The 21,512-nt window shown below is 39.5% G+C and overlaps 2 protein-coding genes across 2 annotated transcripts; both read right to left on the minus strand.

Annotated features, from left to right (window-relative positions):
• Window positions 1–1,732: 1,732 nt before the first annotated feature.
• IMPA1 (inositol monophosphatase 1) lies at window positions 1,733–10,777 on the minus strand. The gene is made up of 9 exons (XM_030943617.1): window positions 10,644–10,777; window positions 10,465–10,546; window positions 9,010–9,143; window positions 7,045–7,149; window positions 5,733–5,778; window positions 5,481–5,589; window positions 4,684–4,792; window positions 3,116–3,267; window positions 1,733–2,685 (listed from the first exon to the last, which is right to left on the minus strand). Exons 2-9 carry the CDS (start codon window positions 10,525–10,527, stop codon window positions 2,567–2,569), a joined length of 837 nt encoding a protein of 278 aa, XP_030799477.1. The 5' UTR covers window positions 10,528–10,546; window positions 10,644–10,777; the 3' UTR covers window positions 1,733–2,566.
• A 3,444-nt stretch (window positions 10,778–14,221) lies between these two features.
• ZFAND1 (zinc finger AN1-type containing 1) lies at window positions 14,222–20,875 on the minus strand. The gene is made up of 8 exons (XM_030971671.1): window positions 20,752–20,875; window positions 19,655–19,697; window positions 18,370–18,409; window positions 17,915–18,042; window positions 17,738–17,829; window positions 16,816–16,940; window positions 14,830–14,985; window positions 14,222–14,686 (listed from the first exon to the last, which is right to left on the minus strand). Exons 1-8 carry the CDS (start codon window positions 20,804–20,806, stop codon window positions 14,516–14,518), a joined length of 810 nt encoding a protein of 269 aa, XP_030827531.1. The 5' UTR covers window positions 20,807–20,875; the 3' UTR covers window positions 14,222–14,515.
• Between the last annotated feature and the right edge of the window lie 637 nt (window positions 20,876–21,512).

The raw sequence follows: 21,512 nt of genomic DNA on the forward strand, positions 1-21,512 counted from the left end.
TTCTTCATTCAGAGCTGATGTTCAAACCACAGTGGAATTTTCCAGCTGAAGTCCTGCATTATTCATGGAAAACCTATGCAATAAAGTTCCCTCTATCCTTGATCCTTCATGAGGAATATTTATAACCTTGGCAGTTAGTCTGTTCATTCTGTGGTATCTGCCCTTCCTATTCAATTGTCTCATTGCCCAGCAAAAGCTACCTTGTAAAAACATAATTGTATCTTAAAAATTATTTTTAAAATATCTAAGAGGATTAATTCTGCCACCCCATCGTTCAAAGCAACAAAACCACACCTCTTACAGTTTTGAACATTCAGGTACTACCTCATATATAAACTCTCAAAAGCATTTTGAATACACAGCAATCTCGACTTCCCGGTTTTATTAAAAAAAGGTGTCAAAATTGCGGGCTAGATCAGAAACAAAATGCCTTTAAACTTACTAATTACATTTCAGTGTCCTTTCACATGACAAAAGAAGTGGGCATATATTGAAGAGGTATCTGAGAAGACAATGCTTCGCAAAATAGCTAGTTTCCAACACAAAAAGAGTGCAAGGGCCAAGATAAGAATCATAACAAGTTTTTTCTCAGATAACATTATTGGGAAACCCAAAAATAAGGAAGCCACATGCTTCAACTAGCTGATAGACCTCCAACACAAATGACTGGCAAAATAACCCATAAAGTTTGAGTTTGGAGAAGATTAATGAATCATGATCTCATTGGAGTAAGATGAAATATTTGCTCCAAAACCCAACTCCAGGTGCACACATAATCCTACATCTAAAGGCACAACACTTTATGATCGAGCACATCAGAGGCCAAGAGGAAGCTGTGTTCAACTCCAACAGTTTGAGGCCCCCAGATCCAGTTTGATGGGTCACAGCACTAGACCTGAAGACTGCTAAGAAAGGAAGCACAGCTAAAGCCACTGCAGCTAAAGTGTATTTATTTCTAACACGTTCTCCCATCTTAAGTACTTTTTAGACACATCTCCATTTCACAAATAAAATTATGCAGATTTTGTTATACAAAAGCCACAGAAATGGTACAGAAGACATTTCAAAAATAACCATGATCCCACACATATTGTTTACAACAATAAAGTTACAGTGAAATGCTCAAAAGGTTTACATCCGTGTCAACAGGAATTTAACAAGTAAAGTAATTCTAAGTCTGGCTCTTTGGGAATAGGAGGCTGATCTTGTTAACATTAATCATCTGGTATTAGATACATCTTAAAATTACGTGTTTCTGAAAATCTGCATAAATCAACTGATATAAAAACCTGACATTTATAATATGCAATCTCATGAAACTTCAATATACCATTTTTCAAAGTAAAAATAGTGGGACAGCAGTACATAAAGCCAGGTTTTCCAAAGCACTGCTGTGTCTTAACTAAACAACCAGTGAGACAACTTTCTTTTCAACACAAAAAAACCCCAGTCTAAAAAACGTGACATCTTTTTTTTAAAGTGCATTAATTATCTGAACAGTGCACTGATGCTTTTAACAATCTTAAATACAAAAATGCAGAGAACCATTATAATTTTCGAAGTTTACAATAACTGACACCTAGAATTAAATCACTACACTTTAGGTTCAGGTATATATCTTCCTCTGTGTACATTCTGTAAAACATAATGGAAACCTGGTCCTGGTTGGTCATTGCTTTTGTAGCTTACAAAAAATTAGAAAATTATGTAAAAAATATGGACTATGGACTTATTTTTTTGCCAGCTGAAGTCAAAGGAATCATTGGATTTAATGATTCCTTAGACACTGAAACACACTCATCCATGAAGAAACCCAATCAAAATTAACAAAAAATCATACTGCATCTTAATTTCAAATAAGTACATTTGGTGATAGGTGTCTCAGAACTTAATTCTGGAAGAAGACCATATTTTCTGGCACAGTAACTATTACTTTTGAAACTGTAAGGGATTTGCAAGTGTACTGGCCACATACAAGGCTAAAGAAGAGACAGTGTCCATCTCCCATTGGAAAGGCAGAATGATGACTACAAAACCAATGATATGGAAGTAATAAAGGCTTTAAATTGCAGCCAAAACTACAAGCAACCAACAGGTTTGGAAATGTGTGAACCACCTCTACAAAAACTGCAATGAGGTAAGGAAATGGATACACTGGAGACCAGACAGAGAAAGACTGGATAAACAGTAATGCCTTCATCTTCTTGGGTTCAGGATCAGATGTGATGATGTGGCATTAGGATAGTGGGTTTTGTTTTTGTCACTTACAGAACTTCAGATCTTTATTTATCTATACATCAGAGTCTCTTGCTATATGTTCCAGTATAGTATAAAACTTGAAAATACTAGTTGCATATCTTTACTTATTTTTCTAGATTTTATCTAATTGTGATGTTAAATAAAATACTCAACAGTTAAAGCTTACTTAGAATGTTGTTCAATCTCAAACTCTACTTAGCAGCAACACCAGTACTGAAAGACTACCATCTATTCAAGGCAGAACGACCACCATGTGGGAAAATGAGACAACATTAGGATAAGGACATTTATGGTGCAGCTTTGGTGTTCAGTTGGTTGCATCATCTCTTCTCAGAGGAATTACTTGAAGGGCTTTGGCTATCCTCTCTCCAATAGCTCGACTACTTGCTGCGATTATTCTTCGAGACATCAAATCAAATGGTCCACCTAGAAAGCAAAGCAAACAAAGCAACCATTGTATATATAAATAAAATTAAAAGTTGGTATGAAAATAAGCACTGAAAAAATTGAGTATAAATCATACATTATCATTTAGGACCAAATTTTTCCTCTGGACAAAAATGCATTTAACACAATAGGAATCTCATATGAGCGAGCTGCATTTAAATTCTCTTCAATGTATGTTTACTGTCTTTTTTCACTTTTCCAGGAGTCCAGCCAAGGGAGTAAAGGTTGTCATCTTGCTTAAGAACATACAATTCACCTGTTCCTCATCTATTAACGGGTTGGGAACTGCTCAGCAGTGGTAGCTTGGAAAGAGGACTGAAAAGAACTTGCCTTCTCATTTCAGCTACATTTTACTCTCTATTAGCCATTTAAAAGGACAAGAGAGTACTATGCAGGCCCATGTATTTACCTGTTACATCCAGCAGTACTCCACCAGCTTCAGTAATAATGATTCCAGCTCCTGCCATATCCCAGCAGTGAATCCCCATTTCGTAATAGGCATCAGCTCCACCCGTTGCCACAAGGCACATGTTTACAGCTGCTGTACCAACAGCTCTAATCCTAAAGGAGACACAAGATGTTGTTTTAACTGAGAAGTTTGCAAAAAAGTTACAGTGTCTGTAACAGAAAATACAGAGAACACAGAAATGTCATGATGGAAGCAAACTGAACTAGAGCAAGCATCATGAAGTGCTGCAGTGAAACATGAAAAATGGAAATGAAGTGTTACTTGAAGAGTTTTCAAAATGCAGTGAATTTCTAGAAATTACATGTACAAATTTTGTTAATAAATTTTTGTTTAAACACATCTTAAATTATTTCTTAAACTAAAATATATTCTAGAAGATAATTTTCCATAAAACAGTAATAGTCTATTCTGCTCTTTGAACACTATACACTTTTCAGTGCTGGAAACTTTTTTTTCAGTTTCTCTGGTGACGCTCAGTAACCATCTCTGACTTTCCAAACCCTCTAACAGTAATCATAAAAACTAAATTACACAGCATAAATTTGGTCTGGATAATTTTACCAAACCCTTGTGTCACAAATTCCAGTTTCTTCTGGAAACTTAAGGCATTTTATTTGTAAACAATAGTTTGAGACTGAAGTTGATTAAAGTTGCTTCTTGCATTAGTTTAGCTGCTATCAGTTACAATTTAATGTACAGTTTACTGTTAAGAGAAATAATTGCAGTTTTTTGTACAAGTCACACTTACTTGCTATGTTGAACTCACAACACATCTAAAATGTGTTTCCTACTTACATCTTAGCATAAATTCTTTAACATCATCAGAAGACTTTTTAAAAGTAGGAAAAAACCTACATGTTAAGTGTCAAAACAAGAATCCTGAGAATCTCAGCATAAAACTTGTTAGATCAGAAACACAGATATGGTTGAGTAATGAAAAACTGTCTACTGAAAACGCCTTTATACAAGATGGTTTAAGGAAATGTAGACTGGCTTATCTGGAGGAGAAAAAGCAGGGAATGCAACCAAAATAGGCAGTTTATGGACAATTTAAACTACTCAGACAGATTAAAACTGTATGGTTTTGAAAGAGGAAAGGGACATCTACTTTTGTCTTATATATATATATATATATAAAAACAATTTTCATTACTACAAGGAAAGGAAATTAAGAAATGTCATATAGCTTCTGTTCATCCAGTTTTATCTAGGGGGAAAAAAAAGCACAAAATTGTAATTAATTTTTTAACTAGTAAATACAACACTTTGTAGTCCTGCAAGCCCAAACATGCTTTGCTTCTCAACACTGATTGTTAGGGTTCTCTTCTGCATGTATCAGCTTGAAAAAGTGAAACAGAGTTTCTCGTGGCAGCTACTACAGAGAAACATTTAAATCATATTTAAGGTGTCAAATACAATGCATCCAAAGCTTTCTAAAAATTACTGTATTTACAATATTAACCACTGTCAGTATATTTAAATATTTATAAAAATAGGAAGTATCTTACCCATGAATAGGAATACTGAGAAGTCTTTCCATATTAGAAAGAATAATTTTTATAGCCTCTGGATCACGATTTGACCCCAATTCTGTCACTAAAAGGGATTTCGTAATATCTGGAAAAGAAACAAAACTTAAATAGTCACAGTAACTAGCAGAGTTTACTTCACTGCTTTCTTACAAGACTGAATAAAAGTATGAGGTATCCTAATAAAAGAGTACATATATCAAACATATAAAAAACTATTATTATTTGGAAAATTGCAGGGAAAAAACCACAATGAAAGAAGCATGATCTGCTCCAACTGTGCATATACATTAACCGATGCCAGTACTAAATAGAATTCTATTGCTATAAAAATTAAAACAGTCTTAAGATACTTGAAGATGTCATTTGAAGCATGGATTTTACTTGATGTAGGGTTGTAAGCATAGAAGAGTGGTACTGACTTAAACCAACCTGGGAAAAGCTGAATTGTTTGGCAGATTTGTTTCACTCTAAAGAAAAATCTCAAACAGATTGCAGACACACAGGGAATTAAAGACAAAGAAACAAACTAACAAAACTACAATACATGGGAAATAAAATCTTCTGTTGTTGAGTCCTGATTTTGCACAGATCACATCATATGCATCAAAAATAACATAAAAAGTGTTTCTCAAAACTAAATAGCCCATGGTCAAAGAAAGTCTTGCAAAACAAAACTATGAGCTAAAAAATACCAATATACCCAGGTCCCAAATTTCTCCTGTCTCACTTGCAATCTGGCAATTACCAGAAAGAAGCTACTCAGTTCAGCTTACCTTCTTGGCCTGATACTTGCAGTTTCTGACCATTGCAAAATGCACCTTTTCCTTTTCTGGCAGTATACATCTTGTCTTCTATACAACTATATACAATTCCAAACTCTATCTGCAAGAAAAAGGAAAAATACCTTGTAGGGTTTTTCCTTTTATTCCTATTTCCTGTGAAATAGGAAATTACAGAACTTAGTTGTAAGTAGAAGCAAGCAATTAATTTGAATTTGATTAGATATTAAGTAATAAAAAGTTTACCTTTTTGTTTACAACAAAGCCAATTGAAACTGCCACAAATGGAAACCTACAAAACAAAACATTTCACTAATTTATAGTAGATCCTAAATTTCTTTTATTACCATCCTTACACTTAAAAACACGGTGTTCAGTTAAATGTAATGTATATTTCAAAAACAAACTTGGACTATACAGAACCGAGTTTTCTGCAATTTGCACAATTTAGCTGACAATAGAGCCAACAACATCAATTTATCATTTGAAGCACAAACTTTTCTACCCACTGGGGCTGCCATTTCTGTTACAGCTGTTCCTAGCCTAGGGACTGTTTTTTACAGCCAAAGAATGCAAACAAGCCTCTATGCTACCAACCTTTGTCAGAGGGAACAAGCTGGACAAAATGGTCCCATAGAAAGAACCAAGTTACCTCTCCCACCACCTCCCCTTTCCTCACCAAAGTCATGAAAAAGAGAGATATTGAAGAATGCAGGAAGAGTGAAGACAGTGGGACTATGTAAGACATGGTGGATTGCAACTCAGTCTAAGTTCAAAACAATCAACCAATTAATTAATTAATTTTTACCTTTTTTTCAATTCCTAGACATTTGCTTTTATTCCTTCTGCAAAAATACCAACTTTTAAGCCTGTCAATTCATCAGAATCGGTTATTTTCCTATAACTTTCTGAACATGTTATTCAGCAGGATTCAGAGTGTTTGAAAGCCATTGTGCACATAGCAGCACATTCATTTTAAAACTGAAATCAAGCAGACTCAGAAAAACTCACTGGAGCCAAAATTTATCACATTTCAAAGATGTAATTAATAGGCTATCAGCGTTACTCTGCAAGTCCCCTCCTCATCTTGGTGTGAAATACCTTTGATAACTGCTGGTGATGATAGCCTGCTTTCTTTCATAGTTGGGGCTCCTAGACCTCAATGGATTTGAAATTTCTTAGAAATCAGCACCTGAAGCTGTTATTTCCTTTCTGAAGATGCTGCAACTTCTTATTCTGCATCCTGTTCCTGTTGAAATCTGCCCATCTATCTTTGAAATCCATGCCAAAGGCTGCTGACCATGCTATATAATACAGCCCTCAAATGGAACAAGTGATGTAGGTGACAAAGCAAGACTATTACAACACTATCAGGAATATCAAGATGCTTGCAAAGACTGCCCAATGGCTGTCAATAAGCAGCAATCTGTAACCATTAACAAGTTTGTAGTATCCCTTTTAAAACTATTTAAAAAATAAAAACAACCTTACTTTCATGGAACTGAAGAAAAAGGGTAATCAGCTGAGGTTGCTAACATAAAAAAAATGAAAGGTGGACCTGTGTACAAAGTTGGTAGTTCCATCAATAGGGTCTATAATCCACGTGGGGTTATCTGTCAGAATGCTGCCCTCTCCAGCTGCAACAGATTCTTCGCCGATAAAGCTACAGTAGAAACACATTTAAAGCCAGAAAATGTTTAAAATGTCTGAATTACGACATTGTCCTTGACACTGAAATTCTTAAAAGTGAGATGAAGCTTTGAGTATCACCAGTGATCACATGCAAAAAAATGAGAAATACAGTATTTATCCAGAAAGCACCAACCATCTCTGACCAAGCTCACATGAATATTTATAATGTCAAGGATAAGCACAATATGCAGGGAAAAGAATTTTGTTTCAACACAGAAATAATACCAGAATTTAGCATTCAGAACATTGATGTTTTCATAACTTGTTTCCAGTAACAGCATCATGAAATTTTGTTCAAAATACCTATAGATATTTACGCCTTTCAGCTTATTTGTGCTATACAACATTATTCTGCAGTTCGTGTTTTCAGTGAAGAACACCTCTGTGGTCTTACATACTTTGTTAGAACACTGCAGCAACTGTTAAATTTGAAAACTGATTTCACCCCAAATATGACAGAAAGTTGTTAGTCTCAAAAGTTTAGTTTTACAAGTATGACAAAATGGTAACATGATAAAGGGATGAAATTCAAACTAGAGCTCCTGAAGAAGATGGGTGAGTGCATGCTCAGCCACAGTACTAAACCACAGGACACAGCAACCCCAAATTCCACAAGTTTTGCTGCTCAGGAAAGTGTTTTAGACTGCAAAATTATTAGAATGAGTCTAAGTGGGAGGGATTCTCTTTGAGGCCTTTTGTAGGTTGTCACAATTTATCACACATTACTCAACCTATGAAAAGTTTGCAGCAAACACACTTTCCTCCAAAACCACGTAAAATAACTACGGTGAGGAAACAGATGAGGGCTCTTTAATATTGACTGGGAGTTTTATGATTAACTACAGAAGTGAGGATGACTAATCAGAGGGAAACAGCATGTTTCCAAAAAGCAGCAGACCTTCAGAAAAACGAGACTGAATATAGGTGGATGAGTAATTCACTAGAAGTTCAGTACCATTATGTCTAATGTGACATTGGTTACCTAAAATAAAAAGAAGCTAAAATATTCTGAAATGCTTATCAGTGTCACAGAAACTGTTATTTCAAGGTCATTCCACAAAGTCTGTATGCTTACACTAATTTGGTTACTGAACTTTTGCACCACCTCAGTTGTTCCAGTTCTATATAGACTTCTTGCATTTCACACACAAGGCTACAATAACAAAATCTCCAAAAAATGAAAGAAAAAAATAGCCAACTGACTTTAAGGAAACTATTAAACTTGAGCCATTACGTCAAAATGCTGAAGACAGACCCATGGAAGCAAAATACAGATTACCCTTCAAGAGTACATTTTTCAGGGGGTGGGGGACAGGGGTATAGAGAGGGAGGGAAGAAGGGGAAAAAAGGGGAAGAGCAATTAAGAAAACCAGTACTTTGTATGACAGTCTTTCTGTTATGCAGAAGAAGAAGACCCTGTCTTCATTTAAGGATATTTTTTGTTGTAAAACTATGAGATCTGCCAAAGGCACACCCAGTTCCACAGGACCCATCCAACACATGCAGCAAAGGCACACTAGTTTCAAAAGCAGACAAGAAATTTGGTTTCCAGGTCTCCTGGGGCCACCTTAGACTTTGCAACACAATAACCAAGAAGTTTGTCAAGTGGAAGTGACCTTCAGCCTAAGTTTTGCTCATGTCAGTAGACCTGGGGGCATCTCATTTTGTTACTACATCCCTGGGCAAAACTTCAACCCACTATTACCCTAAAATACTTAATTTATTGAAGGTAATGCTACAACTTGCCAGCACGCCAGTTGTAATCAACTTTACCAAGCAGAATCATAAACTTTCCATTTTTCTTCTGTCAAAAGCATACAACAAGCCATACCTGTGAGAAGGATACTTTTCTTTTATCAAAGAAATAAGGAAGTTTTCTACTTTTTGATCAGTTTCTGTCACTAGATCCACAGGTGAACTTTTAGTCATGACAGATATTTCTTCTTTGAGTGCTCCACGGATTATCTGTTGAAACAAAAGCAAATAGAAAGAAAAATATCTTTCACTGTTAACAATATGGAAAATATCAAGTTTTCAAAAAAACTTAACATAATTTTTACAGTCATTTTCTGTACTGCACACACAAAACACAAGCAGTGACATAACTTAGATTTACCTGCAGGAGCTGGGACTTAGATCTCTCGTCCCTACTCAGTATAAAGCTTAACATGGCTTTAAATCTAACTACAAATTGAAGATCTCCAGGTAGATGAAAATAGAGTCCATTTTGTAAAGACAAGTTTTAGATTTGCAAATTTAAATATCAGATTTGAATAAACACCTATCACTGTGGTCAAGTCAGGTATTTTTAGTTAGACCCTGCATTTATGATTTTAAAACTATCACTTCCAGCTTAAGCAAGAACCCATGCCTCACAGCCCACAGAATTATTTTACTGTAACTCAGAAAGATTTTCTGAGGGAAGACTTTACTTAATGAGGCGTTGCAGAGACAATGTTCCACAGACTTTGCAGCTCCAGGGGAGAGAATTATTACATGTGCCATCTTGACTGGCTGCCACAGCCTTCAAATGTACTAACAAGAACTACTAAGAACCAAAACATTTGGTAACCACTTGTGCTGAGGCTTTGCCAAGATGTACAAACTTTTTCTTGTTCTAAGCCATCCTAAACCTCATATGGCAAAACATCACTACTGTAAGGGATGGTTCTTATTTACAGAAGCAAAGCAGTCTCCATGAAGAGAAACAAACATAGATTGGTTTGGGTTGGAATGAGCTTAGAAGACCATCTAGCTCCAGCTCTCCTGCCATGGGCAGGGACACCTCTCACTAGACTTAGAGCTCCGTCCAACCTGGCCATGGACACTTCCAAGGATAGAGGGAACACAATATGGTATTGAGTGCCATCAAAGAGCCTCGGTACAAAGCTGACTGAGGTGTTCCCAAGAAAAAACTATCACCAGCTTTCACGTGGTAAAATAATACCGCAGACAGGAGTAGTTTAAGGGTGAAAATCGAGATGCTCTTTGTTTACCACAATTCTGAATTTTATTGTTAAATCAAACTCAAGGAACAGAAGTTATTCCTTAGTCTTTAATCGGACTCCAAGGCAAGGAAAAGTGCAAAGTTGTTTTCTTAAGTTAACAGATTTCCAAACATAAAAGACACTCTAATCTTGTACTTGAACATCACAAACTGTTCTGCCCATTTAAGTTTTTGACAAAACACTACCCAAAAGAAATTCCAATATCAACCTCCTTCAAAAGCTCTACACATATTAGACTCAATAAATCACCTTATTATTTATAAAGAGCTTATACATACCTCCCCAGCTTTCCTTGCTAAACCAACTGCATAATCCATACATTCTTGCCAGGGATCTGCCATCTTTCCCGAGATAAAGAGCCTAGCAAAAGGAAAGATTAATGCCAAAAATTATTATGGCTTGTTTTCTTCCTTTTTTTTTTTTTTAATTTTTACAAATTCGAAGTTGTTTCCTTCACCTGGTTGAAGTACCGCTCAGAGGAGGAAACAGGCAGAGCGCACGCCCCGCCCCAGCCCGCCCCGGGCCGCAGGACGCGTCCCGAGCGCTGCCGGACGCGCGGCCCCCTCACGGCGCCCGAAATGGCGGCTGCGGCGCGCGCCGCACTCACAGCGCCTCTCCTGCCCCGGCGCAGGCGCCGCGCGCGAGGCCGCGGGCCCGCCCCCGCCGCCGCTCGGTGGCGCCCGCGCCTGCGTGTGAGGGAGCCCGGGGCTGGGCGAGGGCACCTCGGCGCCGGCGCTGTCAAAATTTACAGGGGAAGTGTTGAAATTAAGACTTTGATGTCGACTTTTTGTTGATAATTGGATGTGGCAGGACGGAGATATTGTAAATGGTCTCCCATGGAGCACGCGATTGAAGTTTATCATAGAATTGAAAGGATGGTTTGCGTTGGAAGGAGCTTTAAAGATCATAAGCAGCGCCTCTGCCGTGGCCAGGGATACCTTCCACTAGACCAGGTTGTCAGAGCCCCATCCAACCGGGCCTTGTTCCCTTCCCGGAGCGGAGCATCCGCATCATCTCTGGGAAACCTGTGTCAGTGCCTCAGAACCCTCACGAAGGGTGAATTCACACAGAGCTCAACGATTTTTGAAAGCAATTTGCAGTGCAACTGATGCATCTTCAATATTAATTAAAATCATATAGAGGAAAAAACTTTCCAAGCCTGACTGATACCGGTTTTTGGGTTTTTCTCCCCTGTTGTCTTTTAAGCCTATTTTCTGTTATCAGGTAAAGACAAAACACTGAGGGCTTGTTTTGTCCTTACAAATTGCAGCTGATGTAACTGACTGTCCTATGTAAAATGGTGATCTGGCTAAACAGGGCAAGGGTTGCAATTTGCTTTACACTTAAAATAATCATAAAATGTCTACCACAGCAAAAGAAGCAGTCTTACCCCATTGCCCCAGTGCCAACCCAAGGCACAGCTAGGCCAGAGGGGGTTAGTTTTGCCCTTTCCACATCACTGAAAAGGTTTCCACTCTCACTGAATCTGTTGAGTGGGGCAAGTCACTGTACAATTCCACATTTCCCCCTTCCCATCTCATAAACAAGAATAAGCCTGCTTTTTAAAGTATTCACAGTCATTAAAGAACTACAGAGATGATAAGTTGTGTTCTTATTGATTATTTTGCAAATCATTCTTTACAAGGTTATACCAAAAGCACACAGACCACTGAAAGAGGCACTTTGGCTCAGATTCGGTTTTTGTTGAGGCAAGCAGCTGAACATGCCTCAGTGCAATCTATTTAGGACTGCATGAGTGTTATGAAAAATGGTTTTTTTGACATCATTAATGTATACTTAACAGCAAGGGTTTTACAGATTTCAAATTCTGCATTCACCTTCAAATCAACAGAAGTAGAACAGGAATGCCTGAAGTTATCTCCTAACAAGTATAAGAATTTTCCTAATCCAAACCACAATTTCTATTCCAGCTGAAACGAAATTGTGTATTTTATATATGAGGCTTCTAGGAGGAACAATAAGCTGCAAGGTGTATTTTTATGTGTCACCTGATAAACTGGATGAACAGAGGTGACGTAAAAAAAGTCTGCAGACCGGACTGATCACACCCCAGGGTGCCTACTTTTCCAAAACAAACACAAAAATAGAAAATTGTGAAAATGAAAGTATGAGAGATTACTGCCTGCTTTCTTAGTGTGATATATTATTTTTTGTTTAGTACAGCATTGCCCAGCTGATCTAGCAGGTCAGATGTCCAAGCAGAATTGAACTCTTGGTGTTAATACAACCCTTTTCAAACTGTTGCATATATTACAAACACATGCCAGGCAACCTTGCAGCAATGTTTGAACTGGAACAAGGCCAGAAGCTGCTACCACAGCATCTCACAAAATGTTTGTAAATCCCTGACCATGTGCATTCTCTAAAATTACAGCTAGAACAACTAAAATGCTTGATATTCACCTATTTTTGTAGTTTGGCTGAAAGTACTGTTTGTTGTAAAGTCAGGAGGTATTTCTCTTGATAAATTCCTTTTCTTGCTTGCATAACTTTACATACATTTTTTTTGCATCTACTAGAAATTAAAGTTTTGTTTATTAACTTAGAAGTGAAACAATTCAGCACCTTCTAAACACAGACCTGTAAAATTAACGGTGATTTCAAATGAGAACTGACTCCTCTGAAGTATTTTATTTTTTTCAAATGTAGTTGTTGAACTTTCTGTATGAAAATGTGCTAAGACACTGAGTTTAAAAAAACAAAACAAAACAAAATGCTAAGTAAAGATGCGTCGGAATCTAAACAGGTAAAATGAGAGCAGTTCTAACCTATGCAAGATCCTGGAGGTCTGGAAAAGTTTCTGCTTTTGTTCCTAGTACTATTGATTAGGGTGGAGTTTTCATCTCTTCTCAAGTATTTATCTGTCAGACTAATTTGGTTTTGCTTCTCAGTTTCTGAAGACTACCTGGAATGAGCTGTGTACAATCCTAGACACATTCCTGGAATAAGATGATAGTGAAAACTTTTTGGAGTCTTATCAACTGTGACTTGCCATGTTTGTACTGTCATTTACAGGCTGATAGACCTTAGCCATTACTGGCAATTGATGAAAGCAACCATGCTGGTAAAACCTTTGAGGTCTCCCCAAAGATTTACTTCCTGCATCCCAAGTCTATCTTCTCTTTATCCACAAAAAAGTGTTATTTCAGTTATTTTGCCTGCAAATGCTAAGGCAGAAAAATCAGGGGCAGGAGGAAGCGTGTAAGTAGAAAATTCTTGAAGATTTAGCAGAAGATTTTCTGCTAAAAAAAGGGGAAATGACCCTGTTGCACAAAAGTATTTTTCACTTGCTTTTGTGGCAACAGGGTGGGGAAAATGTTCTGTTTAGGGCTCTTCCCAGCTCACTGGTTCCACCATGCTGGTTGGGCTCTTACTGCATAATCTGTACCACAGCAGCCTAAGATAAAAAGAAAGATGGCTAGACAATTGCAGATGAAAGGGAGGAAAATAAGTAACAAGGCAAAAGGGAACTGTTCCTCTTGTACTGGAAAGCAAGATAACAGCTGGAGAGACAGGCAGGGGAAAGCAGAAAAATGCTCCTGTACTTTCCACTGACAGAAGACAAAGATTTCCAAAATATCCAGCCACTGAAAACCCTTTCCTTCATGGAAATCAAAAATATCTTCCTTTGCATGACATCCCAAACACATCCAGTAAAGCAATTTATTCATACCTAAGTAATGTCAAAACTACAGTTTTGTGTGAAGCAAAATAATTGACAGGCTTCCTGAGATCTTTTATCCCTCACCTAATCACACAATAAGATTTACAATCAGGAAGACACCTGAGTGAATTTACTTTTGCTTCATAAAGCTTTCCTCCTAAATATCATTAAACTATTACAAGAAGAAAATGTGAACCTGGTGTATGGACAGTGCTGGTTGCCAAATGCAATCAAATCTGTTTGTGTAGATGTAGAAAAGATGCTGCATTAGCACAGTATGTTTCTTTCCTTCAGAAAACTGTCGTACTGCAAGTTTATATTTTCATTATTTATTAAGACATACTGTCCCCACCACTTACACAAAAATAAATAGCAAATTTAAGAAAAAATTCTTGACATAATACAGCTCAACAGAGCAAGAATTTATTCTAGAATGTGAATATTGGTAATACTAGTTATTATAATTTTCCTTTGAGGACACAGTTCTTCTGTCAGTCAAGCAATTGAGAAATTGATGGCAATTGTGTCTTTACAAAAGAAGACATTCTGGCATACCAGTGATTTAAAAAGAAAACTGGACTTGCTTTAATACCATGCTTCTAAAAAATACAGCATTTTTTTTTTTGCTTGTGGAAATTTACTGACTAACTAAAGTAGGATTCTGTATCTTCTATAAATAGAACATCATTATCAAGATACTCCAGAATTATATTCCCTCCATTGTACAGTGGATAGTCTTTATCAGATAGCCATGTTTCCAGTGTGTGCTCAAATGGCAAGGCTTCTCCAGAGGCAGTATGGCATAATCTCAGTTTCTGTAAGACAAATGGGACAGAAATTAACACCAAGATTTGCCTATCCAAGGTGAAAGAAGTGGGGTGGGAGAGGCTCAAAAGGCTAAAGAAAAACCAGAACCAAAATGCAACAACCTGGAAAATGTTTGTTATTGCTGACTTACCTGGGATGTTGATTTGTTGTTGTCATTTTTAAGGCTTGCTAAGGAAGCTGCAAAATCTACTACTTTGCCAATACTCCACTTACTGCAAAAGAACATGGGTTTGCTTTTCTCTTTGTTCCCTTTTGGTAAAAATACTTGAAAGTAAATTCTTTCTGTCTAGAAAAAGATGAAAAATAAGACAAACATTAAAACAATTGATGAAGACTCAATGCCAGGGCCTTACACAGGAGGTCACCTTTTCTGGGGACCAAATGGATTGTGGGCAGGAAATAAGCCCCCTGGTTCACTTGGCAAATTAATTATGTTGGACTTCTCCCTTGAACACCCGAGGGGTGGTGTTACACCCTAACTGGAGATAAAATAAGGAAGGCTTAGGGAAAGCTTTTGTTTGTGGTAAAGCTGATGGTCTTACCACTCTGGCAGGATTTAATCAACAGTTTGCTGACAGTCTCATGCCCTCTACTGTGTAGCCTGACAATGACATTCATTAAAAAGAAAGAAAAAAATCCAGAAATCCTAGGACAGTCGTGGAGTTTCCTGGGTGTTCAACCTGTCCTCAAAGTAATGGTGCAGTCAAGAAATGGAATGGTCCACTAAAATGAGCTCAAGGGCAAAGTTTCCTTATGGGAAAATGAGGTAAAGCCCTACTTAAAGCTGTTTGATGTTTAAAATAACCACTAGACACCCACCAGATGCCCAATGGAAGAAGCTAATTTTCCTGCTTTCCAACAGTAAAATGTCTAATAAACCCCCTAGTGTCAGACCTTCTCTTTTTTCAGGGTGACAATATTCTTATTAACTACTACCATTATGAAGTTTAAAATACCTGTCTGTCCCTTTACTAACTCCCAAAGCAAAGGGCACATGAAAAACTGTTTCTAGATGGGGACTCCATTTGCCTTCACAGAAGTTTGGATAATTCCCAAGAATGGGTAATTTCTTATTATTTTAGGAAATGAGTGAAACTTGGACAGATTTTTTGGCCTGAACAAACCTGGAGGATGCCCAAGGAATCATCACTTTACCTTTGTAGAAACTTCAGCTGTAAAAAGATGATCACAGTACCCACAGTATTGTACTGAAGGTTATCTGTACCTCCTTCCTCCCTGTTTCATGAGTGGGATGATAATCATGCTATGCAGTTTATGAAAATAATTTCTCAGATGGGTTTTTTACACATACAAATGGTTTTTGTTTATACACAACACCCTCAATCTTCAGGTGCCAATTCTGGGTGAGTAGCTGAATCTGCACCTGAAACATCTTGGTACCAATCTAGGTTGGCATACTCATCCCGCTACACTCTCAAAATTAGCAAACTCAAATGTTTAAGGCACATTCTTATGATAAGACTACATTGTCCACTGCAATGCCCCAACATATGAATTCAGTCTTGGTGGAGAAACCAAGCAATTACATGTTTCAAGGCTAGATGATCTGAAATACTGATATTGCTAGACAAGTATTAAGATTTGACACTATCTGCAAAAAAGGTCCAGGTGATAAGGAACCACAAGCTAAGATGGGCTATAAAATTCTGTGCTGCACTACTTACAAAATTGTGCTACAGTGATTCCAGAAATCCTGTTCTAGTCTAATAATGAAATTCTATGCCCTGCTGATCATCAAATTCTGCTAAAATAATACAATTTAATAAACTTAGTGCTGTCATCTTTCTGCCAAGAATCCCCAAAAGACTCTGTTTGTCCCTGCCGTACTATGTGACAGCCATGTGGCAGGCATTTCTGCCATGAAGTAAGAGAATTTGATTCCACTGTTCCAAGCTCCACACAGATGTCTTATAACAGACATAAGACTAGTGAGATTGCTTTTGGTTACCAGGCTGAAATGTACATTTAAGGGGTTGTGGTCTTGAAAAATTAAATCCAAAACCAAGGAACCGAGGTAACTTGATGAAGATCAAACAATTTAGTAATCTTTCCAGTTCCTTTGAGAATTCAATTATTGAAAACAAACATCACTGACCTGAGGCAAGGACTTGTCCCCACATGCGTGCATTTTCAGTTTCATTAATGCCACTTTTGCTGCTGTCTCACTGTTTTTTGCTCCTTTCCGTTTTTTGCTTTTCACTTTGTCACTCTTTTTAGAATCTGAGAACAATATTATTCCTGTTAGTGTCATCATTCTGACAGTTTCCTGAGCATATTATATGACATAGACCCACTTAGTCTGTTGGGTCTCATTGTATTGTCAGGGATCCCATCCCTTTTTGTGTCTGTTCATATTTTCCCAAAGTCATGTATCAGCATTTTTAGTTCTAGCAGAATTCCTTTACATTGAAAGGTGAACATTATCACCATATAAACACAAGCTGCAAAATAGATACAAATTCTGGAGTTTCTACACCTGTGGCCATCACAGCATTCATACGGCAACATTTCAGGTCCTCCCTTCTACACATAGCCCCACTGTCCAGCTGGGTAGTGCTGTTTATTCTCTTTCCCATTCTAGAGCTTGTTTAAAACCTGCAAAACATTACATGGTAGAACCAGACTTTTCTGGGCATCTTGATTGTGTGGGTGTGATCCCAGCAGATTGACATGTACATCCAACACAACTGCATTATTTGCACATGCATTAATACGTAAAAAATAATGGCTAGATACAATTAATTATAGTATAATACTTGTAGAATGACAACAAGACAATAATTCTGAAAGAAACCTGCGCCCTATTTATTCTTTAGAGATGCTCCTTGTACTGTTGTTCTGGCTCAGTTTAGATGAACAGTATTGAATGTTGACATGCAAGTTTAGGGCTATTTAACCAAGGAATTCCCACCCTTTCTTCTTATTTGGTCAAACCTGACCCCTTAATGGAGGTCAGAAACTCAAATAGTATTCTGAAAAAAATAAAACACAAAGAATATATATGCCTCTGTACTTGCCTATGATATGCTGAACGAGCTGCTGGGTGGCAGCCATTCGAGGTTTCGGTGTGTCCAGCTTCTCACATTCATGGTCTGATTGATGACGATGTCTGTAAACAACAAAGTAAAACTTCAACTGTGTTTTCCATACATTATTAAATGAATATTGATGTTTAAACACTCTGTTCCACTCACCTGAGACAAAAATGTTTTTCACAGTAAGGACATAACACTGGCAAAAGCTCCTTTCCATTGCAGTCCTTGTATGAGCATGGGTAAGATCTGTGCTGATCAGGTTTCACGGAACTGTTTCTTATATTCACCTAGGAGTAAGTACAAAGCATTTTGTGTAAATAAACAGATACTACAGATATATGTTACCAACCCAGCTTTCTCAAAGATCTGTGCTAGCTCTCCATTCTACTTCTGCCCTGGTTATGTTTAGCTCAGAGGCTGAAAAAGAACTGTTATGCTACTCAAAGTCAATTTACTTCTGAGAGGAAGAAAAAGAGTAGATTCATTTTTTAAGTCCTTCACATTCTGAGTTAAATAGTTCATACTTATATACCATATGCATTCATCTAGTCTGAAAACACACAGCTAAGTTGCATGGAATTTTAATTTAAGGCTGTCATATATTATTAGATTACCTCAGAACACCCATGAGCATCCCGGCTCCTGTGCTGAAGGCTTTGTGGAAAAAGAAGAAAATATCACACTGTTATCAATGTTCCAGGAAAAAAGACTTGCTTGTGAAAACATTTAAGTATTTAAAGAGTAATCTGACAAGCTTTATCATGGAAAACCTTCAATCATATAATGAATCTTCTCCAAAGTTTGTTCTATCCTATGCATTTCACTTCTTGAATGGATAGATCATATTCTTTCTCAAAATGTAAAACATTTAGCTTTTGGAACTTATGCTTCAAGAGAAACAAACCATTTCAAGAGAATGAAGACATTAGCATGCTTAAGAGTTCAGTTCAAAGCAACCAGAGCTTCTCTGTTTTAATGGATTTTCAAAATTCTTCCATAATGGCAGAAATCCCTTGAAGGCTTCTGATATGTTAGAAGTGAAATCTGCCCCCAATCTCTGAGTTTCTCTCAGCCGCCCTCTGCTAATCTGAAGTGTAAATCAAAGCGCAGGCTCTGATTTCATGCAAGAAACCTCAAAATTTTTTCAAGAAGAAAACATAATCAGCCACCTCCTTTTGTGACAAGGCCACTCATTTAGCTGACACTGGGAAGCCAGCAGATGTGGTGTTTTGCATTTTAGCAAAGCTTTTGACACTGCCTCTCAGAACGTTCTTCTGGACAAAAAGGTCCAGCACACAGCTAGACAAGTCTGTAGTACTATGGGTGAGCAAATGGCTGATGGTTTGGGCTCAGAGAGTCACAGTTAATGCAATTCCTTCAATCTGGTGGACAGTGGAGTTAGCCGGGACTCAATTTTAGTGTCAGGGCTCTTTAGTATTTTTATAAATTATCTGGATACATGTTATGGTTGCCAACCATTCTAAACCAGGAAAAGCTGTCAACTCCCTTGAGGGTGGAGCACAGAGAGATTCTTGATAGACTAGAGAGCTGCGTAGTCACCAACTGTATGAAATTTAATGAGAGCAAGTGCAGGATTCTTCACCTGGGATGAGGAAATCCTGGTGACCAAGCATACAACATGAGGAAATGAAAAGAAGCTGTGTCACGGGAAGTTCAGGTTGAACATTGGGAAAAGGTTCTTAGAGAGGGTAGTTGGGCACTGGAACTTGGGCTACCCAAGAAAGTGGTATGGCACCAAGCCTGTTGGAGTTCAAGGATTGTCTGAATGACACGTAGTAGCATGCTTTAGTTTTAGTCCTGTGAGGAGTAGGGAGTTGGATTTGTTGACTCTTGTGGGACCCTTTCAACCTAAGGTACTCTGTGATTCTATGAACTTACCAAAAGATGCCTGAACAGCCATCACATACAAAAGGAAGAAAATCTGAAACAAAGAGATTAGTTTTCAGTTAAGACAACATGGTTGTTGTTTTGTTAATAGCTTCTGGCTTAATTTTCACATGATTAACTTTTGCTTACCAACATCACAGGGTAGGTATATTTATAAGAATACTTAGCAACTGCATCCACACTTTAGCTAGAAGTGGCTTTTGTGAACTCCCCTAATTAATATTACAGAAAAATATATGAGCAGGTAAATTATATTTATATACATTCCAGAAATTGGAATTAGGCTTTAAATTCAGGGTTTTTTTCAATATCAAGCTATGAAACTGGAACATATGGTTAGCCATCAAAATTACTAGTTATGTTAAAAACTGAATTTATTGCAAGACCACTCAGAACACTGTTTACTGACAGTGGATGATTTACATTTTTTTTAATGGGCTGCCAACTGGAGGCGATGCTGGCTCTTTGGAAGGGAGAGCATCTCCTCCACTGGACAGTGATAATGATCTTGCTCCTTCTTCACATGATATCATACATACTGTCCTTAGGTGATTAAAACTGCACACACTTTCTAAGCCTCTGTACACATCCCCTGCCTACCACATAAATTCTTACACATAAAATCTCATCACTGTCTGCCGAACTCCACCACATCATTAATGGCAGCAAATGCCAGGTCCAGTCTACTACTCTGCTCCTCAGTCCTTCGGATTTTATGCTGACAGACCACCACGCAACTGGACCACGCAGCTCAGGTCACGATCATCTCGATCCCCTCATCTCCGAGTGGTCCCTCAGAAAGTTTTCGGTACGGGCGGTTCTGCTGCTTCTTTCTGAGAGGTTTCATTTCCAGTCACACTCTCCGAGATCACTGAAGGCACCAAGTGTGAGGAAGGGGCAAGCGGGCTGTTAACCACCCAGTGAGGCAACCGAGGTGACAGGCACTGGCACTGGACCGTGCAGGGCTGGAGCAGCACAGAGCATTCACCTAACGGGGGAACACCCCTCGCAACCCCGCACCGACCCCGGCCCACTGACCCCGGCCCACCATCCCCGTCTCCGCCGGGACCCGCCGCGCTCTCCCTTACCGAGCTGGCGGCACTCGGGCACCCCGCAGTGCTGCCCCACCTCCAGCTCCGCCATTTCGGCGGCACGCAGGAGGCGGAGCAGCGGCGGGGCGGGGAGGGCCGGCGGGGCCGCGCTGCGGAAGGGCCGGCGAGACCCGCCCCAGGCCGAGGCGGGGCCGAGGCGGGGCCGAGGCGGGGCCGAGGCGGGGCCGAGGCGGGGCCGAGGCGGGGCCGAGGCGGGGCCGAGGGGGGGGCCGAGGCGGGGGCCGAGGCGGGGCCGAGGCGGGGCCGAGGCGGGGCCGAGGCCGGGCCGAGGCGGGGCCGAGGCGGGGCCGAGGCGGGGCCGAGGCGGGGCCGAGGCGGGGCCGAGGCGGGGCCGAGGCGGGGCCGAGGCGGGGCCGAGGCGGGGCCGAGGCGGGGTCGAGGCGGGGCCGAGGCGGGGCCGAGGCGGGGCCGGGGGCTGTGGGGACCCGCCTGCACAGGGCTGAGCCCGAGCCCGAGCCCGAGCCCGAGCCCGAGCCCGCGCCCGCCCCGCGAGCTCGGAGCTGCGAGGATGCCGGCCGGACCGGCTGCATCACCGGGCTCAGGGCAACCTGAGCAGCCCATGTCGGCCCAAGCCTCAGCCTTCAGTGGGCCCAGAGCCGCGGCTGGTGCTCCTCGGGCTGTTCCAGGGGGGAAAAGGGCATAATTTGTGTCTTACTGTGTCGCTGCTTGCGACGTCGCTTGGGGCAGAGCGTTGTTCCCGGAGGCAGAGCGGAGGTAGCCCGACTTCCGAAGCACTT

This window comes from Camarhynchus parvulus, chromosome 2, assembly GCF_901933205.1.
Source record: "Camarhynchus parvulus chromosome 2, STF_HiC, whole genome shotgun sequence".
Lineage (NCBI taxonomy): Eukaryota > Metazoa > Chordata > Aves > Passeriformes > Thraupidae > Camarhynchus > Camarhynchus parvulus.